General features: G+C 33.8%; 1 protein-coding gene across 3 annotated transcripts; it reads left to right on the top strand.

Moving 5' to 3' along the window:
• The first annotated feature begins 500 nt into the window (after positions 1 to 500).
• On the top strand, positions 501 to 15,685 carry LOC149804399 (uncharacterized). Of its 3 annotated transcripts, none has more exons than XM_089939773.1 (3): positions 501 to 658; positions 1,973 to 2,171; positions 3,042 to 3,168. In XM_089939773.1, exons 1-2 carry the CDS (start codon positions 616 to 618, stop codon positions 2,167 to 2,169), a joined length of 240 nt encoding a protein of 79 aa, XP_089795899.1. In that variant the 5' UTR covers positions 501 to 615; the 3' UTR covers positions 2,170 to 2,171; positions 3,042 to 3,168. The 3 variants fall into 3 exon arrangements, with proteins under 3 accessions (XP_089795899.1, XP_089795906.1, XP_089795889.1); XM_089939780.1 differs by lacking the exons at positions 1,973 to 2,171; positions 3,042 to 3,168 and adding exons at positions 14,471 to 14,669; positions 15,560 to 15,685 and having other exon boundaries at positions 511 to 658; XM_089939763.1 differs by lacking the exons at positions 501 to 658; positions 1,973 to 2,171; positions 3,042 to 3,168 and adding exons at positions 12,997 to 13,155; positions 14,471 to 14,669; positions 15,560 to 15,685.
• Positions 15,686 to 16,356: the final 671 nt, after the last annotated feature.

Raw genomic sequence — 16,356 nt, 5'->3', positions numbered from 1 at the left:
AAGTAACATCAGTGGCTACCTGGCTGATTCTACTACTGATAGGGACGGCCTTTACTACTCATTATTTCATGAGTTTTATATTAAAACTGATTCTTCCAAAACTAGTTACAAAAGACAGGCTGCAAAGAAATTTGCAATCGATGCTCAGTGTAGCATTTAAAGAGGTATTGTATCAGTTTATTCCCATCGTGTGTCACTCACACAAATGTATTCCAAACGTCTGTCTACCTATCTTTATGTAGCCAATGAGAATACAGTAGAATCCCACAGACAATGAAGTCACCCCAGCATACAATTTATTTAAAACATGAAGGTTGTATTTGCATATCAGGGTTGCTTTGAACTTGTTATCACCGACTTTCTTGGATTTTTTTTCACAGTGTTTTATTAATTGTTCTTGTTACTACAATGCTGTTTTTAAAGGGGAATAAGGTCAGGACGTGATATCCTGACCACATCCTTACAGCTTGATTAACAATTGCGGATCTATGGTAAAAGTGCACGCACGTTCTGGTGCCGACTGGGAGTATAAATAAGCAACGTGTTACTACATGCATCAGTCCAAAATAGTCAATTCCGAAAAGATTATTAAACGCTTAGAACTAAAGAAAAAACATGAAAGCCACACTTTGTGTTGTAATGCTGGCCATGCTCATTGGTAAGTCTCTCTCTCTCTCTCTCTCTCTCTCTCTCTCTCTCACACACACACACACACACACACGCACACACACAAAGTAACGAAGTTGAGTTTAATTGTTTAAAGCAAATTTTATTTCTACACTCATCGAATGTTTCTCAATTATTGTTAACATATCTTGAATTGTTCGACTTTTCTTAACTATTCAAGGTAATAATAATAATGGTAATAATAAATAAATAAATAAATAAATAAATAAATAAATATTTAAATAAGTAAACTATGACGACAATCGTGGTGATAGTGATTTTGACGATACGTACGTATATCAACCATATTTTGGTCATCCTTCAGTTTAGAATTTAACAGACCGATTTTTCCGCTTTTTCTTTTATATTGTAATGAATGTCTGTCACATGTATGTATGTATGTATGAATGTATGTGTGTATGTATGTATGTATGTATATGAGTTGATGTTACTTTCTAGGGTCCAAAATGTTCCGATGTAATTGCTTCGATAGGACGTTTGAAACATAAGATTAACATTCATAATTATATAGCACTGACAAAATAGCTTCTACTCATTCTTGATCACGAACATTTATTAAAAAGGTTTATTACTTGAAACGTTTCGAACTCGTAAACAATGTCGAAAAAAAAATGACTGTGAACCACGCACCAACCGCTTTTGGAAAACATTTGTGAAAAATACCCACGTTTCTTCTCGTTACGTGAAAGCGTGTTAGTATAATATATCTGGGTCTGCTGTGAAACCTCTTTGATTTTTACTTCAATATGTAACAACATTTTTCCCCTTTAAATCGTCATCATGCCGCTGTAGTCTTAATTTCTTCTGGTAAGCAATCAAATAAACTTTCACTTTATTATAATCCACTAGGTAAAAATTAAGGAGATGCGGTCTTTGTATTATTTCAGGACTTACTGTTCTAATTGTATAGGCGAAGTGCGATAATAAGTAGTAGTGATACAAAATATGCCACTAGGTAATAGTGATCCTACAATCCTTGAATGAACTTTCTTGGCACCATATAGTTGTTTTGCATCTATACCCTATACATACATACATACATACATACATACATAGGTCTTTGACTGTGTACGATAGCAGAAGCTAAAATGTATATTTTCAAAACAGCCAATATATATATTCTAAGGTTAAAAGTCTCTATCTTAAAGGCCTTGATCACGTTCCTTATTCAAACAGAATGACTGACTACATAAATAAACTCTATTTGTAACGCAATTGAAACATATCTCCCATAGTTTACCCCCCAAAAAGGTTAAAGAGTTATATTTCTCATTTCCTATTCCAGCTGTTGTGTTCAGCAAAAAGTGTAGGCGTGATTCAGACTGTTTCGGAATGAATTGCCCTAAGGGACAGGAAGTATACTGCCACTTCCGTGAGTGTCACTGCCATGCAGTGCACGAGTGCCACAACGCCACTGATTGCACGGACGACTGCCCAATAGGGTCTTCTCCAACATGTGACAACAACCACTGCCATTGCTAGAGGTCGGTTTGTTTTCATTTTCACATAAATCCGAATGCTGTGAAATTGTAAAATAATTGTCATATCATTATCTTTTATATTCTTACTGTTATGCCCATTTTACGGTGATAACAATTGATAATGACACTGTTAGGGGTCGGGTTGGTTTTCATTTTAATATATATTTAAATGGTACACAATTGTAAGATACTAGTATCATAATTTATAATTATCTTACAGATTATTAATGTTCGCACCCCTCCACAGCAGGATGATATTGACACTGCTAGAATCCAGTCTAAGATTAATCCGACTGATATGGAATTGACACTGCTAGAATCCAGTCTGGTTTTCATTTTAGGATTAATCCGACTGTTCTGTGATTGCTGAATACCAGGATCTTAATTATACTGTAGATTATCACTGTTTCTACGCTGTCCATGCTGGTAACAAATACTGCAACTGACAGATCTACCTTAAGGCGGGGTTTCCCTCTAAGAATCAACTTTAAACTGTTCAGAGATTACTGTACTAAATACACAAAAAACAGACGCTTAGGCAAATATCATCCCTTAATTTTATAGTGAGTTTTAATGACATTTGTGACCGGGTAGATGTGTTTGCCCGCCATAAACTGTCTACTCTTTTTTTAATTAAAATCTCTAAATTTAGGTATAATACGTGTTTTTTCTTATTATGTTGTTTTTAAAAACCTAATTCAAACGTTTTTCACAGCTGTATTTATTTGTTACGATAAAGAAGACATAGATGTCATTTTGGTTGTCGTTTTAACTAAATAAAACATAGATTTTGTAGTAAATGCAGATCAATTTCAAAGAATATAATACATTTTTTTGTTTTGTTGCTTACTAAAATGTATTATACATTTTCAGGTCAACAGGAATCCATCCAAAGAATCAAACGTCTAACGGGTCTAATTCTATGAGGGACAACCCAGTTCGAGATTTTAATGACTTTTTAATGAGACTGGTTTAAATAAAAATATTTTAAACAAAATTACTTTTGTCTCTCTTGTTATATTTCATATCTTAAGTTGTATCTATGTTTTAGAAATACAAAATCAGTTTTCACATATATTAGAAACTTACTATGGAGGTAATTACTTACGTATTGTGCATGGAATAGAGTTTTGTCATTAATGACATTTAGAGGTCTGAGATATGATCTTATACATTTTGTTTGATACAATAATCTCGGCATAAATTTCCAATTATCAAACATTGTATGATATTCCGTTTGTGCTGACGCAGTCGTAGCCACTCTAAGCCACAGATCACAAAGCGTCTGTTTTTAACATATTTTGTTTTAGCCTGTGAGCAAAATCTAACGTGTCCCAAGAATAGATCGAGCGCAACTGACTGGATCAGACACGAAGACCCGTTACCGAAGGACGGTTATATTTACAAATAATAAATCAAACGTTGAATACATATATACTCTATTATTATCAATTTATGACACCTATATATACAATCAAATATTGATGAGTTCCACTGCTGAATTTATCCGCTCTTAATCACCATCATCGCTAACCTAAGACTTCTATTCACTTCGTTCTTCATCAATCCCTGGCATACGTACTTCGGTTAGATTTGATTGTATGTAGCTGAAATTAACTGATTAAACCAGATTGACTGCGATATGATCTTATTTCTGTTCAGTATAGGAAAACATTAAATCGTATAAAAATGGAAAGTGAACTGGAATTGGTTTAGAGCATGTATTACAGACTTAAGCTTGAATCGAATTTCGTCAATCTATACCTTCTATATTCGATTTGACACAGCAACACAAGTATGCCATTTGAGTAAAGTGCCACCATGGTAGCAGACAGTAGCTAATCCGAATGAAAATTTTTGAACTCGCATCCTCTTGCAGACCAAAATTAGTCTTTTCACGCTCAGAGAGAGAGAGAGAGAGAGAGAGAGAGAGAGAGAGAGAGAGAGAGAGAGAGAGAATGAGAGAGAGAGAGATGACATTCTGATATTTCAATCATAGTGTTAGGGATTTTATATATGTTACCTTTATATTTTATTTTATATATATTTTACATAATTCTAACAGCTTTCCGTTTTGGTAGTTTATATTGTTGCATTTCTTATTTACATTTATCTAGAAAGAGTTTATTTTCATACATTTTGTTGAATCCATGTTTACGTTTGTTTTAAAACTTAGCCATTATTTGCCACTATGCCCTGAATTTTAATAACCTGTTTTTCTTTCCCATGGTGATGCGCTTGGTGATCTGATGTATGCCTCTTCCCCCTCTGTGATCCATACGGCAGTTGTTAATGTTTCATGTTTTTAAAAAAAATAGTCCTTTATGGACTTTATATAGTCCGTGACCCGTGTGTTTGTAGTCATCGGTTTAGGCTTTTAAATACTCTTAATCCTGAAAAATGTCCAGATTTAATTATTAACAGCAAAGAAAAGAGGGGTGGGGGGAGTTGGCAACAGATTGGACTCATCTTACGGTAGAAATCGAACCGGCATCCTTCTGGTCACGAACCCATCTCCTTAACCACTGAGCCACCACAGCTACCCTATGTTAGGATCTCTGGTTTCCAAGTAACGAGACCAGTGGCGTAAGGAGAGGCCCAGGAATCCGTCCTGACTACAAAATGTGTGCACCTTTTGTGTACCATGTACATGCCATGCATGCATGCATGCATGCATGCATACATACATACATACATACATACATACATACATACATACATACATACATACATAGACTGTTTTATTTTAGCTTCCAGAAAAAGCAATCATATTAAAAACACTTTCAAACCTGTAGCAAAATAATCAAATATGTTTTGGCGTGTTTATCTGGTCAAGAAAGAAGATAAGCGACACGCATATTAAAATACATTATGTCAATTAGCCGGGTGATATGTATCAGGCCCAATGGCGCCACATGTTTTATACCTTCATTCATATTTACGGCACATCAACATTATTTGACAGATTTGGAAAGGTCCCTAAGCCAGGATTTATTTGTCGAGTTGGTCTAATTCGTTTTACGTTCTTTTTTTAAAAGATGAAGTTGCGCAAATGTTTATTCCATTTTTATTACACTTGTTCGAAAGGCCAAGTGAGCCTATGGTATGATCATTAGCCCTTCTCGCGTCGTCCGTCGTTCATTCACAATGGCAACGTAGAACTTCCCCAAAAGTGATCGATATAATTTTATCAAAAAAGCATCTTTGGTTGAGAAGCTTTCAGATTTGTTCGAACAATTCTAACCTGCCACCAGATGTATGTGTGTGTGTGTGTGATGACACCAGTCTGACCAGTCCTAACACTAACGTTTTAATGCTGAGCGCCAAGCGAAGCAGTTGCAAGTACAATTTTTATAAATCTCAAGCATGACTCGGTCGGGATTCTAACCCGCCACCTCCCTCATCCGAGGCAGATGTTTTAGCCACTTAGGCTACCGGAGCGGTCGCCACCATTACTAAAATAGATTAGCCTTTAAATTTCTAAGTTAACGACCAACCAAATTCGATGTTGACCATCACATCATGAAGGTCTTTCAAGTTTGTGTAAATGATGACGTTCCATCATCAAATGTGGCTGCCATGACAAACAAAGTAAAAAGAATAAAAATTACTTTTTATACAATCCGCTCAACAGGCTGTAACTAAATTTAACGGAAAGCACCCTAACATGAAAGTCTTTGAATTACGTTCAAATGATGCCTTTCCACCGTCAAATATGTTCTGCCGTTACTTACAACAGAAAAAAATATTAAATGACTTAAAACACTGCTTAACTTAATGTGGCCACATTTGACAGCATTCTGACAAAGATGACTATCAAATTATACAGATTATGCAAATCCGTCATTAAATATGACTACCGATCCTAAAAGTAGTAAAATCTAAAGTCCACTTCTTGTCGCAAACTACTCACCAGAATTTGATCCAATTTGACTGTATAAAAGGTCTTTCAACTGCTTTAAAATTGTGTCGTACTATCATCAGATATGGACACTGGTACTAAACATACCAAACTTTCTAGATGACTTCTAAAAAAATAGCACAATAAAATTTGAGGAAATTCAACAAAACACATCCTGACATTAAGGGCTTACATTTTTTCCCCAATGACGTCGATCAGCCATAAAAAATAGCCACAATTTCTAAGGTGGAAACATCTTTAAAAAATCTCTTTTCCAAAACAACTCAAACTGAACTGACCAAATATCAAAACAGAAATCATCCGTGCGTATGCGCCTTTAAATTTTGGACAGATGATTCCGATCCGCTCTCAAATAATTGCCATTTGGAAATAATAATAATAATAATAATAATAATAATAAACATCATTATCATAACCGTTTAATATACTTCTACTATAAAAAGACAACACCCTTTACAGTTCGCTGCCATCTCATCTCTTCACCTGTATGTATGTATGCATATATGTATGTATGTATGTATGTATGTATGTATGACTTTATTTTCTCTTCAACAGAGATTACATCAAATAAATCAAATTCAGGATAATACAAGATAATACAAGATCATAAAATAAAACAGAAAAGTGACAAAAATAAAAGAGTAGTACTGTGTCAGCTACTGTATATAGGTATGTCTGTCTGGTCATCTAGATGAGCTGGTTTCCGCAAGGTAACTCTAGTTTACTTGGGTAGACGCAAAAACCTATTGATCCGAGGGCTGTAGGGTACCAGTTAATGGTCAATTAAAATAAAAATGTAATTTATCATTGTGCGTGATTGCTAAAAGTTTGTTTTTTGTGTTTTTTTTTTATTTAAAAAAAATACACAATATTCATCAAACTTGACTGATAGACCGCAATATGCCGGGGACATTTCCCTATTGATTTTGAGGCCGGAAGATGAAACTTCAAATTCGCTGGAGTCGACATTGCAATTTCGATTTTTCCCTGGGTAGATACTGAATCTCGCGACTCTTGGATTGCGGGTCCGACGCCCTGCCAACTGAGCTACGCCGGCTCGCAAACTTAAGAAATACCATCTCAATGCCGAATCGACAATCGATGCGCCTAAGGACAAGGCCACATGATTTGACACTGCACTCTTGGTTTTTGTATAATAACTAAACTTACATAGAAACAATTTTCATTTTGGATTAAAGCAGCAGCAGTAATTTTTACCATTGTAAAATCCTTTTAATTTAAGAAATCCTTCTCATCAGATTCAATCCAGTCACTTTTAAGATAATGCGAAACCTTCATTTTCAAATGAAACTTTAAAAGGTAAAATCAACACGAATTTGTTACGTATGTATGTATGTATGTATGTATGTATGTATGTATGTATAAGATAATGCGAAACCCTCATTTTCAAATGAAACTTTGAAAGGTAAAATCAACATGAATTTGTTATGTATGTATGTATGTATGTATGTATGTATGACTTTATTTCCTCTTCAACAGAGATTACATCAGATTAATCAAATTCAGGATAATACAAGATCATGACATATAACAGAAAAGTGACAAAAATACAGCAGTAGTACTGTGACAGCTACTGTATTGACAAAACGAAACATCTTAATACCTGCAATCATACAAATATGTAGTCATAGCTGAGTAGCATTTGACTTAGCATGGCATTGATCTTTGAACATTTTCTTGGTGATGATAATTCTTCAAAAATATTAGTATGTCTATATTGTTAGATGCTTAATATTAACTTTGAAATAATAAAGAAAAGGAAATGGAGAGCTTCTACAAGTGTAACACTATACGTATTTCTTTCTGCATATATATATATATATATATATATATATATATATATATATATATATATATATATATTGTATGCATGTGTGTGTGGTAGTTTATGACTGAATGTCTGACTTCATTTCCTCTTCAGCAAAGATTATATCAGGTTAAAAAACAGGATCATGCAAGATTATAAGTCACAACATGGAACCGGGAACAAGAGAAATACATCGTCAACTACTGCGTTTACAAACTGAAATATATAAATATCTACAATCGTATAATAATCTCTAGGAAATTTTGGGATTAATTATCCTTTGGCATAATACGGCTTCAACCTCTATTTTAATACATATTTGTTTGGAACTGTTATTGCCTCAGTGAATATGTATATCAATCATGTATTATTACATGACTAACAATAAACTTGGTATCGAACAAAATCGATTTTTACGTGTGTTTTTGATAATGTTTTAGAATTATGCTATAATTAAATCTCAACCTGGTGGCTTATAAGTTAAATGAATTGTCCGTATCTAGTCTTACAAAATAGACAAAAGATCACAAAATCGGAAAATGTAAACAAGTGGTAACAGCAATGTGTTTTTCTTACTACAAGACAAATGAATGCGTGTATGTATGTGTAACGTCTCTCTCTTAGTAAGAGGGGTGGTTAATTGAATTTGGTTGGCGTTATCTGTAGGATGACCTCCCACGATAGTATAGCCCGGTGGAAGTGGAAAATAGAATTTCAGCAGAGAAATGAGCAAGAATATTGGGAAGAAATAATGCAATACGAGCCCCCTTAAACAAGAAAAATAACAAATTTAATCAAATTGAATTAATAGCGGTAGTTACAATTCAATCTAAATTATCTCAACAGAATTTAATAGCAATGTCTAATTTAGATTTATTTCATCATGATAACGAGTTGTGAAAAGAGCGCAATGTCCAACACTGATTGTATCACCTTTCTCCCGTGATCGTGTATCAACATACTCCTGTTTCCTCGAGCCTTCATAGTCTCTACGCTACACCACTTCCTGGACTTCCTAGTCCTTTATTCTGAACTCGTCACTTATTTTTTTCGGACTTCGGACTGTCCCGTCTCTCCCCAGAAAGCTGTTCCTTAAAGGAATAAATTACCCCTAAATCTCTGTATGTACCACTATCTACATGTACATACAATTCCCTCAGTTACGTTACTCAGATTCATACTAGCTCTCCAAACTATATAACTAATCCGATAGAACATCACCCTCGTTTCACAGCGACAGGCCATAATTAACACATTAGCGGTATATCTAACGTTAACGTATCTCTTTACCTACGCTACCACATGCTCGATTAACATTGCATAAAAATCATAAAATTCTAGCTCATTGCAATCCCTAACTTATAAGATTATTTAAACATTACAATATCAGATATCAGATATAAATATGCGATTACCGTTAACTCACGATAATCAGTATCGTCCTAACAGACAAAGAAAATTATTTCATATAACCCTATGAAATCCTACACATATGAAAAATTGGTTAGCAGCCAATCGTCAATTCTATCAATGAACTAGTAACTGTAAAATTAAAGAGAGAAATTGCATTACAACTCTAGCATTAACAGATTTCCATGAAATTGAATAAACGATACATAATATGAATCCTAGTCATATCAAACACATTTGCATGGCTTCGAAAAGATGCAATGTTAATACATCGGGCTATGGAAATGAAATGACATTACTTTGGATTCTTTCTGTCCGCAATTCAGCCGAGAAACTAGACCAGCACTTGCTATGAAAAGATTTTCCCTCATAATTTAAGAAAAGGTTTCATTCCTAACGGTGTAGATAAGTCTACATTCTTAGGGAGGCTGAACGAGAGGTAACGGGAGCGACTGTACGGAAAGACGGAGCCTTCTGATTCTTGATGAATGAATTTTTTTAAATAATTGATTTATTTAGAGATACTTCTATAAAACTTTAAATTTTGAAATACACGAAATGCATATAAGATTAAACCTTTCCTTCGAGCTTACCAACTTCATACATTTGTATAATTTCTACCTTTTAGAATATAATAAAGATAATTAGATCTCAACTAAATTCATGATAGCCAAAAAGTATAAAATTCAATAGTTGCGATATAATGTAACAATCGTTTTGAAGAAATGTATTTTACTAAAATTAAAAATATAATACTAATTTGTAATAGGTTACTAAAACATTATTCTTTATTACGTAAATAATGTTTTATTTCCAAATTTAATCTAAACATGAAGGTGGTAGCGAATTCGTCTTTTCCAATAATACATATCATAAATATAAATGAATATAAATTCTTTGAAATAATTAAACATTTAATTACATTATAATATAAAATAGAAAGAACTCATAAAAATGTTGCAAAAACATAACGTCTAGATTGAACTTTAACGTGAAAATCTCGACATTAAATAGTCCTTATCCTTTAGATAAGTTTACGACCACATATGATTCTTACCTGTAAGGTTAGACAGAGCCTTCTGATTCTCGATGAACGAATTAATTTTGCGCAAGCTTGTTCTCAATTTATATGCAGTACTTGTGGATGTACATTTCGAATCAGATAAAGACTCTCGTCTTTTCCCACGGGAAACGCGCGATTCATCTAGCTTACTCATCCAGTCGGAATTTAGAAAGTCGCCTGTTCAGCAGCCTCCTACCAAATCTAAATTGCTGACCTTTGGATACAAGAGAAATGTATTTTATGGGTTTTGCACTTGCTCATGAAGGGCAATCTTTATTAAAATAGTATACAGTTGTACTACATAAATAGATAGAATTAATCTCAATATATTTTAGTGAAGAATTACTTTCAATAGAATTTCATGAAAATTTACTTTTAATACAATTTAGAGAAAATTTAATCTTAATAATTTACTCAAAAATTCTTTTCTAACAAAAGGACGACCGTTCTTTCCTGATACAAATTATATTTTCGACCAAACACAACACACGATCCAATGTTTACAGAAATGGCGTATCGTTGCGCAGAATTACCCGACGCGCAGATTAGACCGACACCGTTGTATTCAAATTTCGGACTTGCCTATGTTCTGAGTTATCCGAAATTCCGGTTTGGCTAAATTTCGGATTTACCCAGATTTTGATTAATCCAAATTTCGGACTTGCCCATATTTTTAGTTATATGAATTTTGGGGTGGCTTAATTTTGGACTTGCCCATATTTTGAGTTATCCGATTTTCGGATTTGCATAAATTTCGGTTTTGCCCAGATTTTGATGCATTCCAAATTCAAATTTGCCCAATTTTTATTTAAAGGTTTTATTTTATAGGGAATTTATTTAAATAAGGTAGTACAAGTCTCATCCAATAGGACTATACTTTGATGTTAATAAACATAATCTTCACAGTACCAAAATTAGTTTATAAAAAATATATTTATGATAAAACTGTTGTTCTTAAAGTAAATATGAAGAATTGTTTGTTGTGAAATCCTTGTTTGCTGAGGCTTATGTAACAAATGCATGGTGTGTGTGTGTGTGTGTGTGTGTGTGTGTGTGTGTGTGTGTGTGTACGAAGACCATTATATTTAACAAAACCTTTGCCTCACCGAATTTCAACGAAGCATGGAGGCAGTTTATCACTGAGAAAGGGCACCCGTGATTTTATCTTTTGTTTGTGGCAGAGAATGAGTTTGCGTCTTGTATTACAAATATACCTGAATCACACTCGAATGTAAGCATCACATCCGCAATCCTTGCGAAACACAATTTTCTTGAAGTCATTTGAAGTGCTTTTATGTTTTTAATATGCATGTTTCGTGCTATTACCAAATGTAATTAAATCTAACAGAAAGAAATCCAGTTTATTATTTACCAAGCCTAAGCAGCTTACGTATATGTACATACCTTTTTCTTAGAAAGATATAAACAGGATATCTCGCAGTCATTCTGTAAATGCGCCCGAGGACTGAGGAGTTACGTTCACGATTGCTTGTTGTTGTAGGAACATTAAGTCTACAGGTTTAATTAATACATACATTTAATGTCAGTTTGAGGGGCTTGTTTTTTTGTTTGTTTTTGTTTCAGATGCACATTACCGAACAATGATCATGATAGCTATACACAAGCTAGTGGTTATTAAATGTAGCATTACGGTTAGCACCGTGGAAAAAGATTTTAACATGAAGAATTCGAGTCCACAGTAAATGTAGACTCCTTGCAAGTATCCACTGAGGGTGTTTTTATGGACTATACATGGGCTAAAGTATCTACAAAAATATATATTTATAGTAAAGGAAAGTAATAATACGGACTTAATAATTAATCAAAATTAAACACGTGTTTCAACTCGACTCTTTTTTGTTGTTGTCCCATACCTTCTAATTCTACATATATTACAGAATTTTAACATCGTTCTGTTTTTGGTAGGTTATATGGTTACATTTGATATTTACATTTATCTAGATTGAGCTTATTTTCATACATCTTGTTGAATCCATGTTTACATTTTTTTGAACTTAGCCATTATTTGCCACCATGCCCTGACGTTTAATAACCTGTTTTTTGAAGATTTTTTTTAAGGACTGTTTTTCAGATGTCTGCAAGTAACATCAGTGGCTACCTGGCTGATTCTACTACTGATAGGGACGGCCTTTACTACTCATTAATTATTTCATGAGTTTTATATTAAAACTGATTCTTCCAAAACTAGTTACAAAAGACAGGATGCAAAGAAATTTGCAATCGATGCTCAGTGTAGCATTTAAGGAGGTATTGTATCAGTCTATTCCCATCGTGTGTCACTCACACAAATGTATTCCAAACGTCTGTCTACCTATCTTTATGTAGCCAATACAAATGCAGTAGAATATCACAGACAATGAAGTCACCCCAGCATACAATTTAACTAAAACATGATGGTTTTATTTACGTATAACGGTTACTTTGAACATATCATCACCGACTTTCTTAGTTTTTTCCACAGTGTTTTTTTTTTAATTAATTGTTCTTGTCACTACTTCTGTTTTAAAGGTTAATAAGGTCAGGAAGTGATATCCTGACCACATCCTTACAGCTTGATTAACAATTGCGGATCTATGGTAAAAGTGCACGCACGTTCTGGTGCCGACTGGGAGTATAAATAAGCAACGTGTTCCTACATGAATCAGTCCAAAATAGTCAATTCCGTAAAGATTATTAAACGCTTAGAACTAAAGAAAAAACATGAAAGCCACACTTTGTGTTGTTATGCTGGCCATGCTCATTGGTAAGTCGCTCTCTCTCTCTTTCTCTCTCTGTCTCACACACACACACACACACGCACACACACAAAGTAACGAAGCTGAGTTTAATTGTTTAAAGCAAATTTTATTTTTACACTCATCGAGTATGTATCGAATGTTTCTCAATTATTGTTAACATATCTTGAATTGTTCGACTTTTCTTAACTATTCAAGGCAATAATAAATATATAAATAAATAAAAAAATAGATAAATAAATAAATATTTAAATAAGTAAACTACGACGACAAATAGTGGTGATAGTGATTTTGACGATACGTATATCAACTTTATATTGGTCATCTTCAGTTTAGAATTTAACAGACCGATTTTTCCGCTTTTTCTTTTATATTGTAATGAATGTCTGTCACATGTATGTATGTGTGTGTGTGTGTGTGTGTGTGTGTGTGTGTGTGTATGTATATGAGTTGATGTTACTTTCTAGGGTCCGAAATGTTCCGATGTAATTGCTTCGATAGGTCGTTTGAAACATAAGATTAACATTCATAATTATATAGCACTGACAAAATAGCTTCTACTCATTCTTGATCACGAACGTTTATTGAAAAGGTTTATTACTTGAAACGTTTTGAAATCGTAAACAATGTCGAAAAATTAAATGACCGTGAACCACGTATCAACCGCTTTTGGAAAACATTTGTGAAAACTACCCACGTTTCTTCTCGTTACGTGAAAGCGTGTTAGTATAATATATCTGGGTCGCTGCGAAATCTCTTTGATTTTTACTTTAATATGTAACAACATTTTTCTCCTTTAAATTCTCGTCTTTCCGCTGTAGTCTTTAATTTCTCCTGGTAAGCAATCAAATAAACGTTCACTTTATTATGATCCACTAGGTAAAAATTAAGGAGATTCGGTCTTTGTATTATTTCAGGACTTACTGTTCTGATTTTATAGACAAAGTGCGATCACGAGTAGCAGTGATACAAAATATGCCACTAGGTAATAGTGATCCTACAATCCTTGAATGAACTTTCTTGGCACCATATAGTTGTTTTGCGTCTATACCCTATACATACATACATACATACATACATACATACATACATAGGTCTTTGGCTGTGTAAGATAGCAGAAGCTAAAATGTATATTTTCAAAACAACCAATAGATATATTCTAAGGTTAAAAGTCTCTAGCTTAAAGGCCTTGATCACTAGCCTTATTCAAATCGAATGGCTGACTACATAAATAAAATCTATTTGTAACGCAACTGAAACATGTCTCCCATATTTTCCCCCAAAAGAAGGTTAAAGAGTTATATTTCTCATTTCCTATTCCAGCCGTTGTGTTCAGCAAAAAGTGTAGGCGTGATTCAGACTGTTTCGGAATGAATTGCCCTAAGGGACAGGAAGTATACTGCCATTTCCGTGAGTGTCACTGCCATGCAGTGCACGAGTGCCACAACGCCACTGATTGCACGGACGACTGCCCAATAGGGTCTTCTCCAACATGTGACAACAACCACTGCCACTGTTAGAGGTCAGTTTGTTTTCATTTTCACAAAAATCTGAATGCTGTGAAATTGTAAAATAATTGTCATATTATTATCTTTTATATTTTTACTGTTTATGCCCATTTTACGGTGATAGCAATTATTGATAATGGCACTGTTAGGGGTCGGATTGGTTTTCATTTTAATATATATTTAAATGGTACACAATTGTAAGATACTAGTATCATAATTTATAATTATCTTACAGATTATTAATGTTCGCACCCCTCCACAGCAGGAAGATATTGACACTGCTAGAATCCAGTCTAAGATTAATCCGACTGATATGGAATTGACACTGCTAGAATCCAGTCTGGTTTTTATTTTAGGATTAATCCGACTGCTGTGATTGCTGAATACCAGGATCATAATTATACTGTAGATTATCACTGTTTCTACCCTGTCCACGCTGGTAACAAATACTGCAACTGACAGATCTACCTTAAGGCGGGGTTTACCTCTCTGAAGGCAACTTTAAACTGTTCAGAGATTACTGTACTAAATACACAAAAAAGCAGACGCTTTGGCAAATAACATCCCTTAATTTTATAGTGAGTTTTAATGACATTTGTGACCGAGTAGATGTGTATGCCCGCCATAAACTGTCTGCTCTTTGTTTAATTAAAAACTCGAAATTTAGGTATAATACGTGTTTTTGCTTATTATGTTTTTTTTTTTTTTTTATAGAAAAAACCCTAATTCAAACGTTTTTCACAGCTGTATTTATTTGTTACGATAAAGAAGACGTAGATGTCATCTTGGTTGTCGTTTTAACTAAATAAAACATAGATTGTGTAGTAAATGCAGATCAATTTCATAGAATATAATACATCTTTTTGTGTTTTGTTGCTTACTAAAATGTATTATACATTTACAGGTCAACAGGAATCCATCCAAAGAATCAAACATCTAACGGGTCTAATTCTCTGAGCGACAACCAGTTCGAGATTTTGATGACTTTTTCATGAGACACGTTTAAATAAAAATATTTTAAACAAAATTACTTTTGTCTCTCTTGTTATATTTTATGTCTTAAGTTGTATCGATGTTTTAGAAGAAAAAAAATCAGTTTTCACATATATTAGAAGTTTGCTATGGAGGTAATTATTTACGTATTGTGCATGGAATAGAGTTTTGTCTTTAATGACATTTAAGAGGTCTGAGATATGAATCTTATACATTTTGTTTGACACAATAATCTCGGCATAAATTTCCAATTATCAAACATTGTATGATATTCCGTTTGTGCTGACGCAATCGTAGCCACACCAAGCCACAGATCACAAAGCGTCTGTTTTTAACATACTTTTTTTAGCCTGTGAGCAAAATCTAACGTGTCCCAAGAATAGATCGAGCGCGACTGACTGGATCAGACACAAAGACCCGTTACCGAAGGACGGTTATATTTACAAATAATAAACCAAACGCTGAATACATATATACTCTATTATTATCAATTTATGACACCTATCTATACAAAAAAAAAAAAAAAAAAAAAAATATCGACGAGTTCCACTGCTGAAAGTATCCGCTCTTACTCACTATCATCGCTAATCAAAGGCATTCATTCACTTCGTTCTTCATTAATCCTTGGCATGCGTACTTCGGTTAGATTTGATTGTATGCAGCTGAAATAAACTGATTAAACTAGATTCGCTGAAATAGAAAACACAA

The sequence above is a fragment of the Sinohyriopsis cumingii genome, chromosome 2 (genome assembly GCF_028554795.1).
Source record: "Sinohyriopsis cumingii isolate HCF-2022 chromosome 2, ASM2855479v2, whole genome shotgun sequence".
NCBI classification, from domain to species: Eukaryota; Metazoa; Mollusca; class Bivalvia; order Unionida; family Unionidae; genus Sinohyriopsis; species Sinohyriopsis cumingii.
This window is presented reverse-complemented; position numbering and strand designations above follow the sequence as displayed.

Coding starts and splice junctions, on each gene's coding strand:
- LOC149804399 (XM_089939780.1), top strand. CDS start 616: ATGAAAGCCACACTTTGTGTTGTAATGCTGGCCATGCTCATTG. Junction 659..14,470: donor AATGCTGGCCATGCTCATTG/GTAAGTCTCTCT, acceptor TTCCTATTCCAG/CCGTTGTGTTCAGCAAAAAG.